The 27,586-nt window shown below is 43.2% G+C and overlaps 1 protein-coding gene across 1 annotated transcript in view; it reads left to right on the forward strand.

The window, feature by feature from the left end:
* The first annotated feature begins 2,246 nt into the window (after positions 1–2,246).
* The window catches only part of LOC124798783 (sodium/hydrogen exchanger 9B2-like), a 139,994-nt gene continuing 114,654 nt past the window's right edge, over positions 2,247–27,586 (forward strand). The window contains exons 1-2 of the mRNA XM_047262313.1: positions 2,247–2,399; positions 2,481–2,694. Of these exons, the coding sequence (XP_047118269.1) occupies positions 2,247–2,399; positions 2,481–2,694 (367 nt within the window). The remainder of the gene's footprint in view (positions 2,400–2,480; positions 2,695–27,586) is intronic.

Genomic DNA, 27,586 nt, shown 5'->3' on the forward strand with positions numbered 1-27,586 from the left:
TTTTTACCTATGTCGATCAGTGTCTGCCCTAAATTAAGAAATCCTTCTCCCTCTATACTGCTAAATGGTCTCAGGTCCTTAGCACACATTTCGACGCACTTTTCGGCCACTAAATCTTTGTCCTCTTTCAAGATATTTACGGAGTGAGGGAACTGCTTGTCAAATTTGCACACATGTCGTAACATACTCGAGGTTCCCGAATAAGTACTTAAGAGCTTTTTACATAGTTTGCATTGAGACACACCTACCGATTTATTTGAAGCGGCCTCATAAACACACGAAAACGTTTCCCATGCGGCACTTGTGCTCTGTTTCATTACCAGCATGTATTCGCCAGTTGTCAATTTTTTTTCAATCTCACTAAAGTTCGACCTATTCATTGTGCTGCCTCCACCGTTGCGATAAATGAACTGCGGCCTAACTACCTGGCTACAATAGTCACGGTAGCTTGACAGCGCAACCTGTTGTCAGGCGCAGCAAGCTGAGCGGGTCCCGTGAAGCTTGGCAGGCTTGCGGGAACCCAGGTAGCCCGGGCTTGCGGGAGCCCGTATCGCCCGCATTGCCCACTATGCCTCAGTACACGCGCACTCTTGTGTTTACACCTCGGCAGGCTGACCTGCATGAATGGTTGCAGAGGTGCTAGGGGCAAGCAGGCTGCAAGGGGAATTTGTACACCTCTGCAAACAACGCACAACCGCCAACGGCCACGCCGCCGACGGCCACGAAGTCGCAATCGATCACCATCACTACAGAACTTGTGCTGGTACCACAAGACATCTGGTAATGATGCACGAGAGTGTACGCCACCTTGCAAGTGGATACACGAGGCAGCGATAACTTCCAGTGCAAACACTCGCCGACTTTTTGTGACAGACCGCGAAACAAAACTACAGTTTCTCGTCGATACAGGCGCAGAAGTGTCCGTATATCCAGCAAACCGCCTATCATGCCGGAGTTGCGACGACTGTTATCTATTCGCCGCCAATGACTCCAAAATTAGAACATACGGTCGAGTAACATTATTCCTTAACTTGGGGCTACGCCTTGTGTTTGAATGGCAATTTACAGTGGCAGATATATCACAGCCTGTTATCGGAGCAGATTTTTTGTCCTTCTACGACTTACTGCCAGATCTGCGACGTCAGCGACTAATAAATTTGACTACTTGTCTGCATACGACAGGAAAAGTCCGTTGTATCACACCACTAGAGGTACGCACAGTCACGGGCGACACACCATATATACGATTACTGAAAGGATACCCCGAGATCACACAGCAATCGCCTACTCTCCCACCAGTCAAGCATACAACCGTCCACCACATTCTGACCACGCCAGGGCCGCCAACTCACGCTCGGCCTAGACGTTTAACGGCCGAAACGCTAAAAGTGGTGAAGCAGGAGTTTCGCAACATGCTGTCACATGGTATCTGCAGAGTTTCTAGTAGCAGTTGGGCATCCCAAATGCACATCGTGCCTAAAAAGAAGAATGAATGGCGCCCCTGGGGTGACTATCGCCAACTCAATGCAAGAACCATTCCAGACCGGTGCCCAGTTCCACATATAGAAGACTTTTCTGCAAATGTTCACGGTAAGACTATATTTTCTACCATTTATCTAGTTCGAGCTTATTATCAGATTCCTATAGCTGCAGAAGACATTCCTAAAACAGCGGTGACAACACCATTCGGTCTATCTGAATTCACCCGAATGCCATTCGGACTATGTAATGCCGTCCAGACCTTCCAACGTTTTATGGATGAGGTTACAAGACATTTAGATTTTTGCTATGTGTATATAGATGATGTATTGGTGATGTCTGCATCGGAAGAGGAGCACTTACACCATTTGGCACAAGTGTTTGACCGCCTACGCACACATGGACTAGTAATTAATCGTGCCAAGTGTGTTTTTGGTGAGAAAGAGGTCCACTTTCTAGGATATTTGGTGAATGCACAGGGTATTCGACCGCCACACAGTAAAGTAGAGGCCATAAACAAATACCCCCGCCCTGTCACAGTCGGAGAATTACGACGATTCATTGGAGTAGTGAATTTCTACCACCGCTTCATTCGCAATCATGCACTGATAACAGCACCATTGAATGAACTACTTAAAGGCGCACCTAAACCTAACCACAGAGTGTATTGGACTATCGAGGCGGACACCGCGTTTCACGCTATAAAAAAAGTTATAGCAGAGGCTGCACAATTATCGCACACAGTCGCGCATGCTCCACTCGCTCTCATGGTTGATGCTTCGTCCACTGCCATTGGTGCCGTACTTCAGCAACAAATCGATCAGTTACGGCAGCCCATTGCATTTTATAGTCATAAGTTGTCACCATCTCAGCAACGTTGGGCAACATATGACCGTGAGCTGTACGCCGCTAATGCGGCAGTAAAAAAATGCAGACACGCATTAGAAGGGCGACAGTTCACGGTTTGCACAGATCATAAACCGCTTACCTATGCCTTTAAGGTAAAGCCAGAGAAAGCATCGCCCAGGCAGCTGCGACACTTAGATTATATCAGCCAGTTTACGACCAGCATTGTGTATGTGGAAGGGAAGCTAAATGTTCCAGCTGATGCACTTTCTCGCATAGAAGCAGTGTCCACAGTAGCAGATGACATCGCACAGGTGGAAGCAGTGACAAAGGCCATTGATTACGACGCCCTCGCGCATGCGCAACAATGTGATAGTTGCGTGATGTATTGCAACAAGAGAAAGGATTGAAGCTACAGCTCGTGACATTTCCTGAAGCAAGCATTGAGTTGTACTGTGACGTAGCAAGAGGAAAGATACGTCCATTTGTGCCACAGCAATTCAGAACACAGGCAATTGCATCAATGCACAATCTGTCACACCCAGCAGTAAGAGCCACACTCAGATTGGTCAAACAAAAATTTGTATGGCCATGTATGCACACAGACTGTAAAACATTTGTGAAGCAATGCTTGGCGTGCCAGAGGAATAAAATCACACAGCACGTCAGGGCACCATTAGGCACATTCCGTCCACCAAATCAGCGTTTTGACCATGTGCATGTTGACATCATCGGCCCACTCTCGACATCGGAAGGCTACAGTTATTGCCTCACGGTGATTGACAGATTTACTAGGTGGCCTGAGGCATTTCCAATGAAGGACATCACTGCAGAAACTATAGCTCAAACATTTTTTCGTGGTTGGATTGCTCGGTTTGGAGCTCCACTCAGAATTACAACTGATCAAGGACGACAATTTGAAGCCTACGTTTTCAAAGCATTGGCTACGTCATTAGGTACGAAACGCATACGCACCACGGCATACCACCCCGCATCAAATGGCATGGTTGAGCGTCTTCATCGACAGTTAAAGGCAGCACTGAGATGTCACGCAACACCGCATTGGACAGAGACACTACCTATCGTACTTTTCGGTCTACGAACGTCATTCAAAAGTGATCTGAAAGCAACAGTAGCAGAACTGGTGTATGGACAAACGTTACGCCTACCTGGAGAATTTCTGCACAGCATGGCAGATGATACAATCACAGCCTCAGAATTCGCCACAAGATTAAGAGAGCATATACGCCAATTGAGACCAACAATGCCAAGAAACCAGCTTGGAAGACACTCGTTCGTTTTTGCGGAGCTAGACAAGTGCACGCATGTATTCTTACGCAATGATACTGTGCGTAAACCACTGCAGCCACCATATGACGGACCATATCTGGTAGTCAGTAGGGATACCAATACTTTCCGCATAATGGTTAACGGTACACCCACCACAGTTGCAGTGGACCGTATCAAGCCTGGATTTCTGGACGCAACAGACACCACAGCTACCACTAAACACAAACCAGAGACGACAGGAGAAGCTAAAAGATGTGTTCCTGCACCCCATGAACACCACAACGCTCAGCGAACACCAGTCACTGCAACACCAAGACCGACGTCGAGGACTACTACACCACTCCCTGACACAACCACTGACACACGTGACGCACCGCCCGGTTTCAAGAAAGAAGTAGTTACAAGAGCTGGACGGCGTGTGAAATTTAATCTGCGGTATCGTTAGCATTAAAGGGGGGGCTCATGTAGTGACCTATTTCTGACAATCGATCGCTACAAGTGTACAGTGCTTCATAAACATTCCGTGAAGTGTTAATTTACGTGCAGTGATATAGTTATTCTTTGACTTAGCTTCTGTTAGTTATTCCGTGCTGTTCATGTCTACACAATTCATTCATGTGTGTAGTGTTATTGCTAAATATATGTGGGAATAAAGGAATTGTTTTCTCCAACACCCACAGATTCTTTTCGGAGTATGCCGATGAAATAGCTTTGTTTCTAGCAATCACGTAGAACCACTTGCTCGATAGAAGCTCCGAACGTAAGGACTCAGAAGTTGTGGGGGTCAATGCGGATTCAGAAAATCTCGTTCTTGTAGATTTATTCGTGCCAAGTAATGAGTCCTATACGCAGAGGATCTCAAGTAGTATTTATTTGTCTAGATTTTGATACCATTCTTCACAAGTGACTTCTAATTGCGTGAGAGTAAATTCAGGATTTCCTGAGAGGATGCAAGAAATCTACGGAAAAGACTGCCTACACTACGCTTGTGCATCCTCTTCTGAAGTAGTGATGCGTAATATGGGATCCTTCCCAGGATAATGGAGGACATCTCCGGTTCTAGATGTACCCTTGTCCGGTTAGTGACTGACGCTACAGATCTTTATTTATGGAAATATAGAGTACAATCAGCTACAAATTTTACATATTCACATACACCTTTACCTTTAACCCAAATAAATACAGACTCATTTTGCTTGATTTTTCTCTTGCTACGAGTATACAAGATAAGTGGAGAGGTTGAGTCATAGGCTGATTTACCAAAATCTTTATTATCAATTTCAAACATATGGATAAGTACGATAGGCAATTACATCTCTATCGTTAAAACTTTCAAGACCAGGTACACTAGGAACTCCGCTACCACCTCTCACTATGGCAACAGTGAACCATCCATTTCCATGTGAGAATGCGTCGTTTATGTCCAAGCTACAACAGTGAACCATCCATTTCCATGTGAGAATGTGTCGTTTATGTCCAAGCTAAAATTAAGTGAACATCCAAGAAATACACAGGGTCTATCGAAGAGAGCATGAGCTGTGACACTCTTCACGGGAATGCGATTCTTCTTATCTCCTGATGTATACTATATAAGCGAGCGCTCTCTCGCGCTACGCTGTCTGTGTCTTGCTGCTGCACAGGCAACTGCAATGAACGCCGCCAACATGCCCTACAGGAGGTATCGTCGTACTCGCACAACAGTCTACAAAACCATAGAAAACATCGAACTTACAACAACATCAGGAGATAAGAAGAATCGCATTCCCGTGAAGAGTGTCACAGCTCATGTTCTCGTCGATGGACCCTGTGTATTTCTTGGATGTTCACTTAATTTTAGCTTGGACATAAACGACACATTCTCACATGGAAATGGATGGTTCACTGTTGCCATAGTTCGTATTGCATTAACGCGTAATTAGAGGAGAGAGTGTCACGAATATCATAAGCGAGTTAGGGCGACCATCATGAAACAAAGGCGTTACTCATTCTGGCGAGATATTTTCACGAGATTTCAATCACTAACTTTCTCCTCCGGGTCCCTAAATATTTTGTTGACCCCCACTTACACAGGACGAAATGACCATCGTAATAAAATAACAGAAATCAGAGCTCGTACGGAAAGATTTGAGTGTTCCTTTTTCCTCATCAACCACTATTTATAATACATTTTATTTTGTTTTAAATTTTTATGAATTTATTTTTATTGCATTTTATTTTATTTTATTTTTACAAATTTTATGATGGTTTATAAAATTAGTTTTTTTGAAATTTTATTTTACATAAATTTTGTAAATCTATGAATTTTATTTTTATTTTATAAAATAAAATCTATAGAAACCTATTTTTAAGTAGAAGATAAATGCACTGTTCATTCAATGTCGGTAATTTTAAGCATATTTCGATGGTTAATCTTTGCAAGAAAAGAATAGGCAGAAGCAATATATGAAACTCCCACTGAATGGCGTTTTCGGTCTAACGTTATTACGGGCGCTTATAGAACCTCATATGTTTTCGTTTAAATCGTTTTCGAATGAAAGCTCTTGTATTTATCTTACATGTATTAGGTATTTGATATCGTTTCCAGAACTGTTTTTGACAAAACCATGGGTGCCTAGAGGTTTTCGTGTCAGTAGGGGCAAAACATTTTATGTTTGAGTATAGAAACTAGGGCTCGCAGCTGCATATTTATGGTGCTCTGCTAGCGTAGAAATGGAAGTCAGTTTCAACATTTGCTACGACATACTCATGTTAATTTATTGGTGCCAAGTCTGTGTACAACAGAATACTCATTTTTCATTTACGTTGACCATTTTAGGACATAATGAAACATGGACAGGTGACTGTTTCCATTTCTGAAGAAGCGCTGTGTTGTTCGTCAGCTAAGCACGATATACGTGTCTGCGATGCTTTAAGTTTTTCTTGTTCTCATCGTGACGATTGATTACTCCAAACATTTTGTGCATGTACACATTTTCTTTGAATTATGCTCCCGTCAATATCTCAGATTTAAATTATGTTTATGTAGCGCTGAAAATATACTACTACGACCCCTACTTCCTATACTCAAATTCCTTTGTTTGATGCTGTCTTTCTGCACTACACTTCTGGTCAAACTGCTTTTCGCAGAATGTACAGAGTGAATCATGCAAGACGTAACAACCCTTTTATTTCGTGAACAGTGGCACATATCGAAACGCGGTTTTCGGCAAATGTTAGATCGTCAAGGGGCAATTGAAATATTGAAATAAGTAGTTTTTTTAGTGAAACCGTATACTTTTTATAACTGCATTTGATAGCTCGTGAGAAGACAGTTACAGTGATGTAATGTTGACGTTGAAATCAGTCGTAAAAAATTAGAGAAATATCCTGGAATGTGAGAACGCGGTGGCCGGAAACGGCATTTGCGGTGCGAACACTGCCAAACAGGAGTCTCGGATCAGGCTGCTTAGTTGCATACCGTAAAGTAGGCCTGCGGTACGAGAATATAGCTTTATTTCCCATTGAAACAACTTCAGAACTAGATGCAGGTTCATCAAAGAATGTTGTATATAGAAATGAAATGCGACATAGGCTAGAATCTAGCGTACCACAGAGAGTTCGTGAAAAAGTTTGTGTATCCACCCAGATTTACGTGAGCTGAAACAAGAGCCAACTGTTCATTGTTCAAAAATAGAGGTCTTATATGCTGCAAAAAGCAACTACTGTATTAAATATCTAAATGTTAGACGGAAGACGTGACGTATCTTCTTCTGTACGTAGTTGTGTGTTTCTTAGACGTAAAATACGTGCTATCGGACAACTGTCTCTACCTACACTGCTCTAAATTATATGATATGGGATACATTCATTGAACTAGACATTTTATTAACAGTACTTTGGTGTCCACCTGTACACCGCAGAATAAACACGAGGGTAATCCCAAAAGCAAGGTCTCCTATTTTTTTAAATTTTTCGACATAATCGCCATTTCTATCGATGCATTTTTGTAGACGCTGTGGCAGTTTTTGTATGCCCATGTCATACCACCTCGCCACCATGCTGTTCAGAATGTTATGAACCTCTTCTTTCACCTCGTCGTCGGAGCTGAATCGCTTTTCGGCCAAATGTTCTTTTAACCTAGGGAACAGGTGATAGTCACTGGGCGCCAAGTCAGGACTATAGGGTGTGTGTGTGTGGTTATGTTCCACTGAAACTGTTGCAGGAGAGCAACGGTTTGCCGAGCGATGTGTGGGCGAGCGTTGTCATGGAGAATGTGTACGCCATTACTCAACATTCATCTTCTCCGGTTCTGAATTGCCTGTTTGAGTTTTTTCAGAGTTCACAGTACCTGTCAGCATTAACTGTGGTCTCAGTGGGCATAAAGGCGACCAACAGTACACCTTTCCGATCCCAAACAACGGTTGTCATGACTTTACCGGCAGACTGTGTTTGTTTGAAATGCGCCGGCTTTGGCGAAGAAGGATGCCGCCACTGGTATGATTGTTGCTTGGCCACAGGTGTAAAGTGGTATGCCCAGGTTTCGTCACCCGTGACAATTGAGCGCAGAAAGTTGTCCTGTTCGGGTGCAAGGCGGTGAAGAAATGCGCGGTAAGCATCAACTCGTTGCCGCATGTGGTCCTGTCAGCATGCGTGGCACCCATCTTGCGCACACCTTCCGGTAGTTCAGTGTTTCCGTTAAAATTCTGTGAGCGGTGCTTCGGGAAACCTCAGGAACCAACGTGCAGAGATCATCCAGGGTGATCCGCCGATCTTCACGCATGCTTTGCTCAACCTTCAACACTGTCTCCTCAGAAATTGACGGTCTCCCACTCCTTTGTTCGTCGTGAATTTCGGTCCGACCAGCTGCAAACTCTCTACACCACTTACGAACCTTCTTGACATCCATTCACGACTCACGATACACTTCCGTCAATTGGTGATGGATTTCAATCGGTGCAGTGCCCTTTGCATTCAAAAACCGAATAACTGCGCGCAATTCTCACTTGGCTGTAACATCCAACGGGAGCTCCATTGTCAACGGCTGCCAAGCCAAGACTGAGCGCCTGATCGCGGTGTGCGAATGTTTACACACAGCGCGTGAATCACTCTTCATAACAGTGTCACCAACTGTCACACAAAAGAGTCCTGTACTTGTAAAAAAAGAGGAGACCTTACTTTTGGGATTACCCTCGTATTATTGTTAACGAAACGTTGTTTCGTGCTTAACTACCAGCGACGTGCAATACACGCTGTCGGCTTATTTGACATTGCAATGCAATTTCGTAGAGACATAAATGAAGTATACGATTTACTAATAATGATTTGGTAATCACCCAAATCACATAACATAACTTTTGTATTCCAAAACATAATATTATCATTTTTTAAGGAAGTGTTAAAACTATTGAACATGGACTGAAAGGCAAATTTCCAATTCCCGAGCGAAAGAACGGTGAACAGATGTAATTATAGTGGTTGATATGACAGAGCATGCACTGGCGATTCGACGACACGTATCGTCTGGCGTAGTCGGGGCTTTGCCATAAACTGGATCTTTGAATCCTCCCCAAACAAAGAAACCAAGAGGAGCCAAATCGAGGAACCTCCCAGACCATTCCACAACAGAATTTCGTCGTATACAACGTCCAGGAATGTTCTCATTCAGTGTTCGCATTGCAACACGGGACGAGTGAGCTGGGCAACCGTCGTGTTGCAGCCACATACACTATCGAATATCAGTGATACCTCTTATAGAAGAACCGGCAGATGTCCAAAAGTGGCGTACGAATGTCCATTTAGAACGCTTAAGATCAAATAAGATCTCACAATGTAATTTCATATGATGCCGCACCATACGTTACGCTCCTAGGCCGCAGATGCTGCACCTGACGAAGCCAGTGTGGATTTCAGCTGCCCAGTAGCCAGTAACGCATTTACATGAACGTGGTTAGTAGGCTCTGCTTCGTCGGCAAAGAGCACACGTTTGAAAAACGTAGGGTCGTATCTCAGTTGCTGAAGGGCAAACCGACAAAACTCTGTACGACGTTCGAAGCCACGGTCGTCGAGTACCCGATGTAGTGTCAGATGACAGGGATGGTAATTCTGTCGATGCAGGATGCGAATGACACTCGTCTGGCTGATTCTATATATATCATTAATGCAACATCTTTCGCGGCGTGTGCCCAGCCGGTGAGGCCCGCTGTCGTGGTATCAAGGCACGGATGACAGGAGGTCCGCGGTAAGTATATTAGGGTTTGTCACTTAAAAACAAAAGTAAATTACTGACGTTTGGTGAGCAAGGAGGTGCTGGCGCTGCCTCCCTTCGTTGTTCAAGCATTTGCCGCGAGGAGTGGCCGCACGGTTTGAGGCGCCATGCATGTCACGGATTGAGCGGCCCCTCCCGCCGGAGGTTCGAGTCCAAAAAAGAAAGTTCAAATGTGTGTGAAATCTTATGGGACTTAACTGCTAAGGTCATCAGTCCCTAAGCTTACACACTACTTAACCTAAATGATCCTAAGGACGAACACACACACCCATGCCCGAGGGAGGACTTGAGCCTCCGCCAGGACCAGCCGCACAGTCCATGACTGCAGCGCCTGAGACCGCTCGGCTAATACCGCGCGGCTGGTTCGAGTCCTCCCTCGCTTATGGGTATATGTGTTGTTCTTAACATAAGTTAGTTTAAGTAGTGTGTCAGACTAGGGACCGATGACCTCAGCAGTTTGGTGCCTTAGGAATTCACACACATTTGAACACTTTTTTAAGCATTTCTGACACCTGCTTAGGAAATTGCTTCTTAGACTATGCAGTTCCGTCCGAGAAATTGCAGCAGTTTCTACACAAATTTTAGTTTCACTTTCATCTAAAGGATAATGTCCATCGCCCCATCCCAAAGATAAAAGTCGCAGAGGGTTAGATCGCGAGAACGAGGAGGCCATATGTTGTTAGAGAATACTCCAGCTTGACACACTTCATGAATTTCCTGTAATGAGAAAATGGCTGCATGTGCTGTCGCAGAGTCCTGATGAAACGTCTCTAAAGCGTATTCTCTCTAACTGGCAAAAAAACTGCAGTAGTTTCTCGTTTTACATTAGACTTTTCGGGACTCCAGTAACGGTTATTTTCTAAATTAACGTATGCACATATGTGGAACCGTGATTAGTCCTAAAAGAATACTAGGTAAGGGTCAGTTTCTGCGTCATGCTCTCTATTCAAATTCCATTAACAAAACTGCAACGTTTTTGCAGCGTGTTATTTTATAGGACCGTGACTTCAGTAACTATACAGACCCACAATAGCCATAGGAAATACCCATTTGCTGTGAAAGACGTCAAACTGATTTTCTAGGAGGCCTTTCCAGAGCTTACCCAAAGTTATTGAGTATTTCTTCTGTGAGTACTGTACGCGGTTGTGTATGTTTCCTGTCAAAAGCACTTCCAGTTTTACTAAATTTACCAGTCGATGAATAGTGTTCCCATTAGGAACCTGAACATCAGGAAATTCGCATTGAAATAAACTCCTTATGAGACGTGTTGATTGTGTAAAGCCAGACGGTTGCGTTAAGGACTGACCACCCTAACTATAAAGATTGTAACGCATATAAGTCCAGATATTTCTGTTGGTGACAGAGGACGGTGTACTAAACAGCATTGCGTCAGTATTTACGACATTTGCCGGCCAGTAATTGTAGCTATTACAAGTACTGTGTTTTTAGATTGGGTGCTATTTCAAAGTACATGTGGCAAGAGCGAGCCATTAATGCTTATTTCCCTCAGGTAGAATGTCAGCTGTTAAAATGTGGACATGGGGACGCAAAATGATTAGCCTACTCTGACAGATGTAGTTCACTTAGTGGTGCAGCTACAACAATGCAGAAACATCAAGTTCTGAAGTTTGTGGCATGTTAGTGGGAAGACTGTTCGGTGCAGAGAAAAAACAACCAACACACTGATGTGTGTATATTCGAGGGTTGTCCAGAAAGTTCCGATCGGTCGCTAAATTGAAACCACACTGAAAATCAGAAACATTTTATTTGCAGGAGTTAGCTACACTTCCCAGATATTTCTCTACATAGTCCGACTTACACATTTGTCTGAGCGTTATACCAAATTTCCAACACCATCGTCATAGAAGGCAGCCGCCTGTGCTTTCCGATAATTCTCTACGCTGGTGTAAAGCGCGTAGCCTACGCCCAAGTGTTGTCTTCGTATCCAGCGTTTCATGTGAACACAGTTGATACTCAGGACGAGCCAGTTAGGGCTGTGTTGTGGGTGATCGAACACTCCCTATCGAAAAGATTGCAGGAGCGTCTTCACTGCTCCTGCAGAGTGTGGCTGAGAATTGCCATGAAGAAGGAAGTGCGTGGCAGTTGTGTTAGGTGGGCTGCGCTCATTAAGGCGAAGCCTCTCGGTGGGCCCTCCTACTTGGCGGGAGACATCGCTGTTCTAAGCACCTTTAATCGCTCACAGTGCGCTCACAACTGAAAAGAGCGTCTTGATGCGATCGACGGTCATACTAGAGACACTACCCAACACACCTGTGCAAAGCTTTACCGGATTTTCCCAGAGGTTTCCACTTTGCGCATTGTATCATCAGGAATTCCGTTTTACTATAGTTCATATTCCTGGCTCACAAAATGTTGTCGCAGACACTTTATTGAATGCACCCTCTGGCTTGGAAAAAAGTAATATAGGAACGAATCTTGGCAAAAACTTTAGTATACTATACAAACATAAATTTGCCTCTGCCAACTTCATTACAGCCTCTTTAAAAGATATTGCACAGGAATAGGATAAGGATCCCTTTCTGGAGAGACCCGAAAAATAAATGACATAACAAAAAAATCAGAAAGACAAGACAGTGTTACCTTGTACGCAAGGACATTCTCTTCAAGCGATGTACTACCAATGACTCACTTTGGGTCTTATGTATTCTAGATGATTTCGTAAACAAACTCATTTTGGACCACGTAGGTGCCTCGACAAACTCAGGGCATCATTTTATTTCAATGAGAATCAGAAAACTTTTAACTGTATGCCAATTGTGTGAAAGAGCAAATCCATCTGTCATTACACGCCATGCACCACTATTTTCCATCATCCCTCCAAAGTTATAAGAATTATTAGCTAAAGAACTTTTAGGCCATTCGTAAAAAACTCAGAATGGCTTTTCTTATGTTTTTGTTGTCGTGGAGCTATCTTCTTAATTTGTTTCACTCACGCTGTGGCGAAGAGCTACAAGAAAAACTGTATCACATGTATTCGTAAAGCATTCCCTACGTGATGTAAGAAACATTGACATGATAATCTAGGAATCTTGTCAAGAACTTCAAGAAATTAAACCCATACTCATATCTCTCTAGTGGCCACAAGCTAATCCTTCTGGACGCCTGGTGCGAGAAATCAACAAACTTTGGAGATAATACTGTCACTGACAACAGCAGAACTGAGATAGTCACATGTACATGTTTCAGAGCATTTTAAACGAATTGCAGCATGATTCTACTTCATTTCCTCCCTTACTTGCACTTAAGAACGAACAAACACCAAATCGAATCAGAGAGCTTGTACCATTTCCTAACTCATGCAAGCTACGTCACAAAGAGAATAGACTTAGCCATATGGAACATCAAGATACCTGCAGAGCGAAGGAAGAAGTCGCAACACGCTAAGGTAAATGTTGAAAAGCTGCACATAGGTCAGAAAGTACTTGTGAAATCCCATCCATTGTCACACAAAAATTAAGCGTATGAATCATAAGTTCTCCTTGGTGTACAATGTACCTTACAGAATTTGTCGAGTAGTCCATGACAACGCAGTAGAAGTGGAAACAATACACACTAATAAGAGTAAAGAACTGCATCACGTAATTTATAAAATAGTGAATTGTGTATTTTGCTCAGATATGAACATCTTGGCCGGCCGAAGTGACCGAGCGGTTCTAGGTGCTACAGTCTGGAACCGCGCGACCACTACGGTCGCTGATTCGATACCTGCCGCGGGCATGGATGTGTGTGATGTCCTTAGGTTAGTTAGGTTTAATTAGTTCTAAGTTCTAGGGGGCTGATGACCACAGAAGTTAAGTCCCTTACTGCTCACAGCCATTTGAATCATTTGATTATCTTGAAAACTGCCTTCAGGCCTTACTGGTGACATATATTTCTGACATATTGTGTTCCTTATGATGTTTGTAATTTTTTTTTTTTTTTTTACTTTGCTGTATATGGCATGTAAGAATATTATACTGTTGAAGTACATATTCTTTCTGTAACTAACTACACACCTTTCTAACTACACACCTTTCTGTCTATATGCTAGAATTTCCCTAGAGATGGAACATATGAGTGTTTAAACTAGATTTTTGACCACATTTGTTTTCTTTTTCACCTGTGAGTATTGAAATACAGATGTACTTTTGTGTAAAAAATGAGCGTTTAATGAATAATATGCTACCAATCCATAAAGTTTTTCCTCTTTTTTGCATATTAGCACTTATAATTTTGTTGCATAATGTGATTATTGCTTGACATAGCTATTGCTTTATGTGAACCTATGCGTTACACAATTACTGGTGCGCCAACATACCTTTTGACACTGATTTGTTATCGGGATTTTGTGATGACACTGGTATCTTGCATTTATCTGATGGCATATTTTGCTTTAGTTGCTACATTGCACGTTTTGTGTATGATATGCTTTAGCCTAAGAATGTGTACTGTATTTCATTTTATTTGTCACTTCACGATAATGATTTTTGCTACATATGTCTGTGATAAGAAACTTCGCTGCATTGCATTTCTGATGAAATATTTTTCATGTTCGTGTGTGTATGATAATGAATTTGGTTGGTTTGATTTTCTAATGAAATGTTTATGCGAATATAAGTGCATTACAGAGACCATTATTTTATGAGAGTTCAGTTAGGATAAATATTTACTGTTAGAAGTTATAAATATAGTACCATCAGTCCCCTAGAACTTAGAACTACTTAAACCTAACCAACCTAATGACATCACACACACCCACGCTCGAGGCAGGATTCGAACCTGCGACCGTAGCGGTCGCGCCATTCCAGATTGTAGCGCCTAGAAGGAAAGTTGAATAAAGTTGCATATATGCTATGGTAGAAGAAAGATGGTGTTTGGAATGTGGAAATATAAATGAGTAAAAGCAGGTTGAATAATGGTTATATTATGTGGTTATGGTGAAATATTTGAAGAAAGTATGGTCATGATGTTTTTATCAGGTAAATTCAGAGGGAAGGTGTTATGAGGAAAGTATGAGGTTTCAGTGATGGTATTAGTTAATGAAGTAGTTAATGACGTTAGAATGGTGATCAGCACGTTAAAGCAGTAAATGATGCTAGGATAAAATATCGCACAGCCTGACTGAGACTTAGACTCTCAAGTGCACTCATTTCCCTATCCTTTTTCCTTTCGTGAACCATGATATATTTGTTTGGTTACCTTTTCTTTCTAGACTATATACCTTCTTGCTCTTACATTATGTGCCGCGCATGGTAGCCGCGCGTTTTCAGGCGCCTTGTCACAGTTCGCGCGGCTGCCCCCGTCGGAGGTTCGAGTCCTTCCTCGGGGATCGGTCTGTGTGTCGTCCTCAGCGTAAGTTAGTTTAAGCTACATTACTTAGTGAGTAAGCCTAGCGACCGATGACCTCAGCAGTTTGGTCCCATTGAACCATACCACAAATTTCCAAATTTTTTCTTACATTATGTGTATGTTTTTCATGTATGTCAGTTCTGAACGGCGGTGTGTCTGAAATGTACTTCTCGACCAGCCGTGAGAAAACCTCCTGATACCAGCGCCCCACGCTGGCGCAGGGGAGAATTGTGGTGGAATTTGGTGTCAGCGTGGCAGCATTAACCCACCTTAAAGCTCACATGAACTTCTGAGCTGTGGCCTTCTCTCGGCACGTGACGACGCTTTGCTGTCTGAAGCGTCGCCAGGCCAGAGGATGACGCCGCAGGACACCATTCAGAGGAAGGTTGTCCGCACCTTTGTGCCAAATTTCAAAGTTACGCGTCGCAATGGAAGACAATGACGAAGTTTCAAAAACGTGATTCTGTAATTTTGTTGTGTACAGCGAGCAGATGATAAACTAATTCAGGAGAAACGTAGGCAGTGTCTTCAGTATTAATTTCATAAACTTCCGCTCATTTTTCATAAACTTACGATCATCCGTCAGCTTCTTTGTCTATTCTACTGACCGGGTGGGTTAGGTTGTAATGTATCTGACCTATGAGTCAGAGTTTCTTATCCAAGTAACAGACAGTTTACATCAAATTCAAATACAGAATTAACCGTATGCTAAATACGATTTATGTAATAATAAACTTTTTCTAGAAATTTTTTTTCTCAACTTTGTCATTCAGAACTTGTGGGGTACACATATCTCCAAAGGATTTTGGAATTTTTCTTTATTGGATGCGTCTTATGTATAGTGAAGAGCATACTAAACGACGACTGATCCTAAACTGAATTTTCCAGACCATGTCTCCTTATTTTGAATGTCACGATATTCATCGTTTTGGACTGGCGTGCTTATATGTATGTGTTAGTGCTGAGATGGACTGAAGCGCCAAAGGAACTGGTGTAGGCATGCGTACTCAAATGCAGAGATACGTAAACAGGCAGAGTACGGTGCTACCGCAGGCAACGTCTATATACGACAACTAGTGTCTAGCGCAGTTGTTAGATTGGTTACTGCTGCTACAATGGCAAGGTATCAAGGTTTAAGTGAGTTTGAACGTGGTGTTATAGTCGGCGCACGAGCGATGGGACACATCATCTAAGAGGAAGTGATGAAATGGGGATTTTCCCGTACGACCATCTCACGTGTGTACCGCGAATATCAGGAATCCGGTAAAATATCAAATCTCCGACATCGCTGCGGCCGGAAAAAGTCCTGCAAGAACGGTACCAAAGACGTCTGAAGAGATCGTTCAACGTGACAGAAGTCCAACAGCTTCGAAAATTACAACAAATTTCAGTGCTGGCCCATCAACAAAAGTCAGCGTGTGAACCATTCAAAGAAACATCATCGATATGGGCTTTCGGAGCCGAAGGCCCACTTGTGTACCCTTGATGACTGTACGACGCAAAGTTTTACGCCTCACCTGGGCCCGTCATCACCGACATTGGACTGGAAACGTGTTGCCTGGTCGGACGAGTCTCGTTTCAAATTGTATCGAGCGGATGGACGTGTACGGGTATGGAGACAACATCATGAATCCATGGACCCTGCATGTCAGCAGGAGACTGTTCAAGTTGGTGGAGGCTCTGTAATGGTATGGGGTGTGTGCAGTTGGTCATATGGGACCCCTGATACGTCTAGATACGAATCTGACATGTGACACGAACGTAACCATCCTGTCTGATTACCTGCATCCATTCATGTTCATTGTGCATTCCGACGGACTTGGGCAATTCCAGCAGGACGATACGACACAGTGCACGTCTAGAATTGCTACAGAATGGCTCCAGAAACGCTTTTCTCAGTTTCAACATTTCCGCTGGCCACCAAACTCCCCAGACATGAACATTACTGAGCATATCTGGCATGCATTGCAAGAGATCTCCACCCCCTTGTACCCTTACCGATGTATGGACAGCCCAGGATTCATGGTGTCTATTGCCTCCAGCGCTCCTTCAGACATTAGTCGACTCCATTCCACTTCGTGTTGGGACTTTTCTGCGTGCTCGGGGGAGGGGGGAGGGGGTGGTTATGCGATATTAGGCAGGTGTACCAGTTTCTTTGGCTCTTCACTATACTAAGTAACTAGGTATATCAAGTTTCGTGCTTCATAATCAGTGGTAATTTCGCTTCTGGCTGTAACTGGTAAAGATTAACACTCCGATATTATTTCGTAGTTATTTGACACATTCTATATGCCTTCATGTTATATCACGTTTATTGGTTTTGGCAGTATAAAAATTGCGGAGGCATGTTCAGTTTGCTTCACTGTCGTCGCAGTGTTGTCTCCACTATTTCTTTTTGTTGATGCCGAGTGTACAGAAGCAAGTAGATAGGTATACTACGGTTTATTGGACGTCAGAGTCAGCCTATTAGCTGATAAGCGAGAGATGTTACTCTGTGCAAGCTGGTTTGCTGTGTTACTCAGTACCAGACTGGAAACTGTTATGTCAAACCGGCAAACAAGCGGACAATGGAAGAAGCGAGCGAGATTACCGGCCCACTAACCTCACCTGGTTAACACGAGCCGGAGGCGGCGAGATGTGACGCGGGAGCAGCGCATGCGCCGTGGGGGCTGTTCGCACAGACCGCCCTGACAGTTGACTGCAGTCGTCATGGCGCCGCCGGCGGGAGCAGGTAGGTACATCTGCCAGTAAGCTACGCTCTCCGCAGGTACAGAAAACCGCTTTGAACTCTCTATGTCATACAAAAATACCTAAGAAAACTTCTGGAATTCACGAGTAACAAACATCCGTTTAGAATCCCTGTTCTTGTGAAAACGCGTTCTTCATTGTAATTACGGCCTGAGTTACGCTTATTGCTTTTTAAAACGATTCATATTTTATTCTGGGTAACAGTTCCAATCTTATCGCATCTCGAAAACTGTTGACATCACTGAACTACGTTTTTTTTTAGTTTATTACCGAAATACCTCACTCTGCAATGAATCGTTCCAGTGTTCCGTATCACATTGCGTTCGTCATTTATAAGCTTCGGAAAACGACCTTTCTTTTGAAATTTTGCCAACATCTAACTCGCAAAGTGTTCACTGAAATTGTATTGACCGCAACAATTACTAAAAGGTTGACATGTTTCAGCTACTAGGCAGTCATCATCAGAAAATCATTCAGTTTGTTACAGAGTAACGTGTCGCAGTAATGATAGCAGCATACAAAAACTCAATTTGTATGTTGTGACCATTACTATGTAATAAACAGAATAGCCGGCTGGAGTGGCGAGCGGTTCTAGGCGCTACAGTCTGGAACCACGCGACCGCCACGGTCGCAGGTTCAAATCCTGCCTCGGGCATGGATGTGTGTGATGTCCTTAGGTTAGTTAGGTTTAAGTAGTTCTAAGTTCTAGGGGACTGATGACCTCAGAAGCTAAGTCCCATAGTGGTCAGAGCCATTTGAACCATTTTTAAACAGAATAACTGTAGTGATGACTACTTAGCCGGCTGGAGTGGCCGAACGGTTCTAGGCGCTACAGTCTGGAAACGCGCGACCGCTACGGTCGCAGGTTCGAATCCTGCCTCCAGCATGGATGTGTGTGATGTCCTTAGGTTGGTTAGGTTTAAGTAGTTCTAAGTTCTACGGGACATGTGCGGCTGATCCCGGCGGAGGTTCGAGTCCTCCCTCTGGCATGGATGTGTGTGTTTGTCCTTAGGATAATTTAAGTTAAGTTGTGTGTAAGCTTAGGGACTGATGACCTTAGCAGTTAAGTCCCATAAGATTTCACAAACATTTAAACATTTATTTTCTACGGGACAGATGACCTCAGACGTTAAGTCCCATAGAGCCATTTGAACCATTTGACTACTTAGCAAGTAAAACCGGTCAGTCTTCTTACTGACTGTTGCGATTAATACAACTTCAGTAAAAAACTGTAAATATTATATCGCCTGTTCCACAGACAATATATCTAGTTTCCTTTAAGTCGTAACAAATAACGAAATTATGTGTCTCTGTCCCCTGAAAAAAATCCCATAGCAAATTTGAAATTCACCAGTGGTATCTCCACAGTGTCTCTATGCAGGTAAAAAAGTATTCTTAGTTTTAATTAGGGCCCCAGAATTACATTACTTTTATTTTTTTAAGGACTACATTTCGCGTCCAGAATGGTTTGCCACTTGAGAACTGGCAGGGACTATGCTTTGCTCAGCGGAAGTGACAACACAGCAGAAACCGGTGACTCGTGTAGTCCGGTCAAGGAAGGAAAATTAAAGGGAATAATTAGAGTAGTCGCAAACATATGTACGGCGGTAGGCGGGAGCGCCATTAACAACACACTAAAAGTGCTGACCGGTAGGATGTGTACGAGGGATGCAGGGGATCAAAGGTCACCTTTTTATGTTTTTCTTAACGATTTCAGAAACAGCCGCTTCTAGCCAAAATGTTTGACATAAAAAATTCTACGTCACATTTCCTTCAAAAAAATCTCTTATTCATTTTTACTCTAGGACTAATACACTACTGGCCATTAAAATTGCTACACCAAGAAGAAATGCAGATGATAAACGGGTACCCATTGGACGAATATATTACACTAGAACTGACATGTGATTACAAAAAAATGGTTCAAATGGCTCTGAGCACTATGGGACTTAACATCTCAGGTCATCAGCCCCCTAGAACTTAGAAACTTAGAACTACTTAAACTTAACTAACGTAAGGACATCACACACATCCATGCGCGAGGCAGGATTCGAACCTGCGACGTAGCGGTCGCGCGGTTCCAGACTGAAGCCCCTAGAACCGCTGGGCCACCTACGACCGGCATGTGATTACATTTTCACGCAATTTGGGTGCATAGATCCTGAGAAATCAATACCCAGAACAACCACCTCTGGACGTAATAACGGCCTTTATACGCATGGGCATTGAGTCAAACAGAAATTGGATGGCGTGTACAGGTACAGATACCCATGCAGCTTCAACAAGATACCACAGTTCGTCAGGAGTAGTGACTGGCGTATTGTGACGTGCAGTTACTCGGCCACCATTGATCAGACGTTTTCAATTGGTGAGAGATCTGGAGAATGTGCTGGCCAGGGCAGCAGTCGAACATTTTCTGTATCCAGAAAGGCCCGTACAGGACCTGCAACATGCGGTCGTGCATCATCCTACTGAAACGTAGGATTTCGCAGGGATCGAATGAAGGGTAGAGCCACGGGTCGTAACACATCCGAAATGTGACGTCCACTGTTCAAAGTGCCGTCAATGCGAACAAGAGGTGACCGAGACGTGTAACCAATGGCACCTCATACCATCACGCCGGGTGATACGCCAGTATGGCGATGACGAATACACGCTTCCAATGTGCGTTCGCGGCGATGTCGCCAAACACGGATGCGATCACCATGATGCTGTAAACAGAACCTGGATTCATCAGAAAAAATGACGTTTTGCCATTCGTGCTCCCAGGTTTGTCGTTGAGTACACCATCGCAGGCGCTCCTGTCTGTGTTGCAGCGTCAAGGGTAACCGCAGCCATGGTCTCCGAGCTGATAGTCCATGCTGCTGCAAACGTCGTCGAACTGTTCGTGCAGATGGTTGTTGTCTTGCAAACGTCTCCATCTGTTGACTCAGGGATCGAGACGTGGCTGCACGATCCGTTACAGCCATGCGGATAAGATGCCTGTCATCTCGACTGCTTGTGATACGAGGCCCTTGGGATCCAGCACGGCGTTCCGTATTACCCTCCTGAACCCACCGATTCCATATTCGGCTAACAGTCATTGGATCTCGCCCAACCCACCTATAGGAATTTCATGGAACTATAGGGGGTGCAACGGAAATATTTCACGATATTCCACAACAAATTATGCATTTTTTAGCTGGAATTAGGCGAGAAAAAAATGTGTTGCGTTACTTATTGGACTCCCGCCGTAGATTTTTTTTTACATGGAAACATTTTCGCTACAAACCGCGCCTTTCCAGTTATTCAAGAAAAACATGAAAAGTAACCTTCAAACGCCATCCACCTCCCCACACACACACGCACTCATCCTACTGATCAGGATTTTTGGTATGTTGGCTATTACACTCCCGCCTAACATTGTAAAAATATTTCCGGCTATGCGAATTTTTGCTTTCAGTCGTCATATTTTGGTCTTGGTTGACTGAGCTACAATACAGCCGCCATTGATAAGACCTGTTTAAGGCGCAAAGGACACAAGCGGCCACTTTGGGCGCCAGAGGCGCGCAAATGCGAAATTTATATACTGTATATTATATCTATATATTATATATTACATATAATTTATATGGAAATGAGCTTTTGGCGTCATTGGTCGGGAGGCCCCTTACGGGGCAAGTCCCGCCGTCCTGGTGCAGGCCTTATTACATTCGGCGCCACATTGGGCGACCTGTGCGCCGGATGGGGATGAAATGATGAAGACAACACAACACACAGTCCCTGAGCGGAGAAAATCCCCGATCCAGCCAGAAATCGAACCCGGGCCCCTTAGGACGGCAGTCCGTCACGCTGACCATTCAGCTTTCGGGGCGGACTACATATTATATAATTAGTAGCGAAAACCGACACCGACTAAAACACACGATAATAGAAGCAGATACTTGCAAGCCAACACGTATCTTCAAACGAACCGCCACAGACTTCCGAAGCATTGTTCCAGTTTGTATAAACGAAATTCAAATGTAAACTTTCCTATTAACTCCCCATTTAACTACGCTGACATTAAATCCATAGCCCACCATAGCAAGAAATACTATATTGCTTCAACAGTTAACGTATTAACGGTACAATTAACTGTACATTTGTATCTTTTATAGCCGTTCTACGTGTAGTCCTCGCATTTGGATGCAATACTACACTCCTCTTTGCACTGAGTTACGAAATACACTGACGGAAAAAAATCGCAACACCAAAAAAAAATTAACGTAGAGTAATGAAATTTCGGAAATACATATTTGGTGTAAGTAACATATTTAAGTGATTAATATTGTAAGAGGACACGTTAATGAAACCGCGAGATAAGCCATTGAAAACGTGAAATGCTGCTACTTTAACAACCGAATATCATAGTGAACACACTATAATGGTCAAGACAGGCACGAAACGTGTACCAATTAAATTTGTACAAGTTTGTATGACAACCAGCTCCGGAGACAATGAAGAGATTGACAGAATGTATGATGGGATGAAAGAAGTTATTCATATACTTAAGGGAGAGGAAAATTTAATTGTGGTGGGGGACTGGAATTCAATAGCACGGAAAGGACGATAAAAAAAGGAGAATATGAGCTGGGGGAAGAAACGAAAGAGGGACCCACCACGTAGTATTTTTCGCAGAACATCATAATTTAATCACGGCTGACACTTGGTTTAAGAATCTTGTAAGAATGATGTGTTCGTGGAAGAGAGCTGGAGCCACTGGAAGTTTTCATATTAATTATACAGTGTGGTCTATTGATCGTGACCGGGCCAAATATCTCACTAAATAAGCGTCCAACGAAAAAACTACAAATAACGAAACTTGTCTAGCTTGAAGGGGAAAGCCAGATGGCTCTATGGTTGGCCCGCTAGATGGCGCGGCATTAGGTCAAACGGATAATAACTGCGTTTTTCAAGATAGGAACCCCCATTCTTTATTACATATTCGTGTAGTACGTAAAGAAATATGAATGTTTTAGTTGGACTACTTTTTTCTCTTTGTGATAGATGGCGCTGTAATAGTCAAACACACGGCTCACAATTTTAGACGAACAGTTGGTAACAGGTAGGTTTTTTAAATTAAAATACAGAACGTAGGTACGTTTGAACATTTTATTTCGGTTGTTCCAATGTGATACATGTACTTTTGTGAACTTATCATTTCTGAGAACGCATGCTGTTACAGCGTGATTACCTGTAAATACCACATTAATGCAATAAATGCCCAAAATGATGACCGTCAACCTCAGTGCATTTGTCAATACGTGTAACGACATTCCTCTCAATAGCGAGTAGTTCGCCTTACGTAATGTTCGCACATGCATTGACAATGCGCTGACGCATGTTGTCAGACGTTGTCGGTGGATCACGATAGCAAATATCCTTCAACTCTCCCCACAGAAAGAAATCCGGGGACGTCAGGTCCGGTGAAGTGGGGGCCATGGTATGGCGCTTCGACGACCAGTCCACCTGTCATGAAATATGCTATTCAATACCGCTTCAACCGCATGCGAGCTACGTGCCGGACATCCATCATGTTCGAATTACATTGCCATTCTGTCATGCAGTGAAGTAACATCGGTAGAACATTACGTAGGAAATCAGCATACATTGCAGCATTTAGACTGTCATCGATAAAATGGGGGCCAATTATTCTTCCTCCCGTAATGCCGCACCATACGTTAACCCGCCAAGGTCGCTGATGTTCAACTTGTCGCAGCCATTGTGGATTTTCCGTTGTCCAGTAGTGCATATTATGCCGGTTTACGTTACCGCTGTTGGTGAATGACGCTTCGTCGCTAAATGGAACGCGAGCAAAAAATTTGTCATCATCCCGTAATCTCTCTTGTGCCCAGTGGCAGAACTGTAAACGACGTTCAGAGTCGTCGCCATGCAATTGATGGTGCATAAAAATATGGTACGGGTGCAATCGATGTTGATGTAGCATTCTCAACAATGTTTTTGAGATTCCCGATTCTCGCGCAATTTGTCTGCTACTGATGTGCGGATTAGCCGCGACAGCAGCTAAAACACGTACTTAGACATCATCATTTGTTGCAGGTCGTGGTTGACGTTTCACTTGTGGCTGAACACTTCCTGTCTCCTTAAATAACATAACTATCCGGCGAACGGTCCGGACACTTGGATGATGTCGTCCAGGGTACCGAGAAGCATACATAGCACATGCCCGTTGGGCATTTTGATCATACATCAAAACGATATCGACCTTTTCCGCAATTGGTAAACGGTCTATTTTAACACGGGTAATGTATCACGAAGCAAATACCTTCGGCACTGGGCCCGCATCTCGTGGTCGTGCGGTAGCGTTCTCGCTTCCCACGCCCGGGTTCCCGGGTTCGATTCCCGGCGGGGTCAGGGATTTTCTCTGCCTCGTGATGGCTGGGTGTTGTGTACTGTCCTTAGGTTAGTTAGGTTTAAGTAGTTCTAAGTTCTAGGGGACTGATGACCGTAACAGTTAAGTCCCATAGTGCTCAGAGCCATTTTGAACCTTCGGCACTGGTGGAATGTTACGTGTTACCACGTACTTATATGTTTGTGACTATTACAGCGCCATCTATCACAAAGCGAAAAAAATGGTCCAACTAAAACATTCATATTTCTTTACGTACTACACGAGTATGTAATAAACATGGGGGTTCCTATTTTAAAAAAACACAGTTGATATCCATTTGACCTATTGCCGCGCCATCTAGCGGGCCAACCATAGCGCCATCTGGTTTCCCCTTTCAAGCTAGACGAGTTTCGTTATTTGTAGTTTTTTCATTTGACGCTTATTTAGTGAGATATTTGCCCCGGTCACTATCAATGGACCACCCTGTATAATGATGTCAGAGATTTAGAAACCCTATTTTAAACTGTGATAAATTTCCAGGGGCAGGTGTGTATTCTCGGCTATGAACTGCAGTTTAACACTGAAGAAACTACAAAAAGATAGAAAGTTAAGGAGATGGGACCTGGACAAGTTGAAAGAACTCGAGATTATCGACCGTTTCAGAGCGAGCATTCGGCAGCGTTTGACTGAAACAAGGGAAAGGAATACAGTAGAAGGCAATTGGATAGCTCTGAGGGACTGAATAGTGAAAGCAGCGAAGGTTGCAGTAGGTTAAAGGACAAAGCTTAGTAGAAATCGTTGGATGAAGCAATAATATTGAATTTGACTGACGAAAGGAGAAATAATAAAAATGCAACAAATGAAGTAGGTCATAGCGAATACTGGTGTCTAAATATTGAAACAGGCAGAAAGAGAAATGACTAAGTAACAATGATTAGAGGACAAATGCAAAGCTGCAGAAGCACTTATAGCTGTATAAATATCAATAACTAAAATGGCAATCCATAACCAAGGAAAGAAGAAAATTTTGGTCGGTAGAGGGAATATACAGGGAGGACCAGTAAGAGCGTGCAAAAATTTAACGGGACATTGATTCTGCTCCACTGAACAATTTGAGGAAGGGAGCCTGGGGTCGGAAAAGCCAACTCAAGGACATAATAGGAATAAAGTCACGTTACTGTGTACTTTTTTATTTGCATCCGTCACTGCAAATACCACCACTGACGCAATGAACATACCGTTTGTACTGTATCTTATAAAATGTGCTGAAAATGACGGCCATCAATCTCAATGCAAGCATGATGTCGGCGAACAAGATTCTGGCGCACCCTGACAAGTATCCCTGGTGCGTATCGAATTACATCAGAGGCAGCGACAATTCTGGCAACTAATTCCATCTCTGTAGCCATTGGGATCTCATACACAAGTGACTTCAGATATCTCCATAGGAAATAATCAAGGGCATTCAGGTCAGGTGACCTCGCAGGCCATGGAATAGGACCTCCCATTCCAATCCAGTAAACAAAATCTGAGTCATGACTTCCTTGTAATCAGGCTCGTCCTTGTTTCCTTCCAGAAAGTAAAGAATGTACGTGTCAATAAACAGCACAGTACGTGTAAACTTGTACGCTTGTTAGTTGTAAATAAGGTGGAAGACAGTAATGCTAGACAAAGCGGTCAACAAGTTTATTACCTTATCTCCTTAGGCTCGCTTCTACGACACCAGGTTCCCTACCGCAAATTGTTCAGTGGAGCAGAATCTGTATCCCGTTAAATTTTTGCGCGCTCTTAGGGGTCCACCCTGTATAGAGGGGCTCTACAAGAGAAATGACCTTGAACACAACATTATAGAAAGGTAAGAAGAAGTAGATAAAAATGTTTTAAATATGGTACTTTGAGAAGAATTTGACACAACAGTAAAGGATCAAATGGAAACAAGGCACCTGGAGTAGACAAAATTTCTTCATATTTATTGAGATGCTTGGGAGAGTCAGCCTTGACAAAACTATTTCACCTGGTGTGCTGCATATACGGGACTTGCGAAATACTCTCAGTCTTCAAAAAGAAAGTAATGATTCGAATCCCAAAGAAAGGCAGTTCCTGACAGGTGTGAAAATTAGCGAAACATCAGTTTAGTAAGTCATGGTTGCAAAATACTCACACGAATTATTCCCAGAAGAATTGAAAATCATAAAAGGTCGAAGGACATGAACGAGAGCAGAAGTAGCGAAGGAAGTAAGACAGCGATCTAGCTTACCCCGGATGTTTTCAATCTGTACATTGATCAAGCAGTAAAGGAAACGAAAGAAAAATTTGGAAAATTAAAATTTCACGGAGAAGAAATAAAAACTTTGATGTTTTCCAATGATATTGTAATTCGGCCAGAGACGGCAAAGGACGTGGAAGAACAGCTGAACAGAGTTGATATTGCTGTGAAAAGTGGTCGTAAGACGTGCGTCAACGAAAGTGAAGCATGTGTAATGGAGTATAGTGGAATTATTTCAGGCGATGCTGAGGGAATTAGGTTAGGAGACGAGACATTACAAGTAATAGGTTTTGCTGTTTGGGCCGCAAAATAACTGATGAAGGCCCAAGTAGAGAGGACATAAAATGCAAACTGGCAATAGCACGAAAAGAATTTCTGAAAAAGAGACATTTGCTAATATCTAATATCTAATTTAAGTGTCGGGAAGTCTTTTCAGAAGGTATTTGCCTGGAGTGAATGGAAATGAGACGTGGACGATAAGTTCAGACAAGAAGAGAATAGATTCTTCTCAAATGAGGCACCGCAAAAAGAAACCTGATGAGTTGGTGAGTACATGAGTAGTTTGCGTCACTAATGAGGAAGTATTGTATCGAACTGGGGAGAAAAGAAATTTGTGGATCAACTTGGCTAAGAGAAGGCATCGGTTGTTTGGACACATTCTGAGGCATGAAAGAATTGTCAGTTCCATATTGGAGGAAAATATTGGGAGTAAAAACTTGTACAAGAAGACTGGAGGAGGAATGCATTAACTAGGTTGAAATGGATGTAGGTTGCAGTAGTTATTCACAGATGAAGAGGCTTGCACAGGATAGAGTAGCGTGGGGAGCTGCATGAACTCTGACATTGGACAGAAGATCACAGCAACATGGTCTGTTTTCGCTATTACTTTTGATACATCCTGGATATGTGAGAACAAAATTTATATTATGGTGTTTGTTGAAAAACAAATAGTAAATCTCATGTGGCTTAAAGCTCGGTGCAAATTTTTTCG

The sequence above is a fragment of the Schistocerca piceifrons genome, chromosome 5 (assembly GCF_021461385.2).
Source record: "Schistocerca piceifrons isolate TAMUIC-IGC-003096 chromosome 5, iqSchPice1.1, whole genome shotgun sequence".
NCBI classification, from domain to species: domain Eukaryota; kingdom Metazoa; phylum Arthropoda; class Insecta; order Orthoptera; family Acrididae; genus Schistocerca; species Schistocerca piceifrons.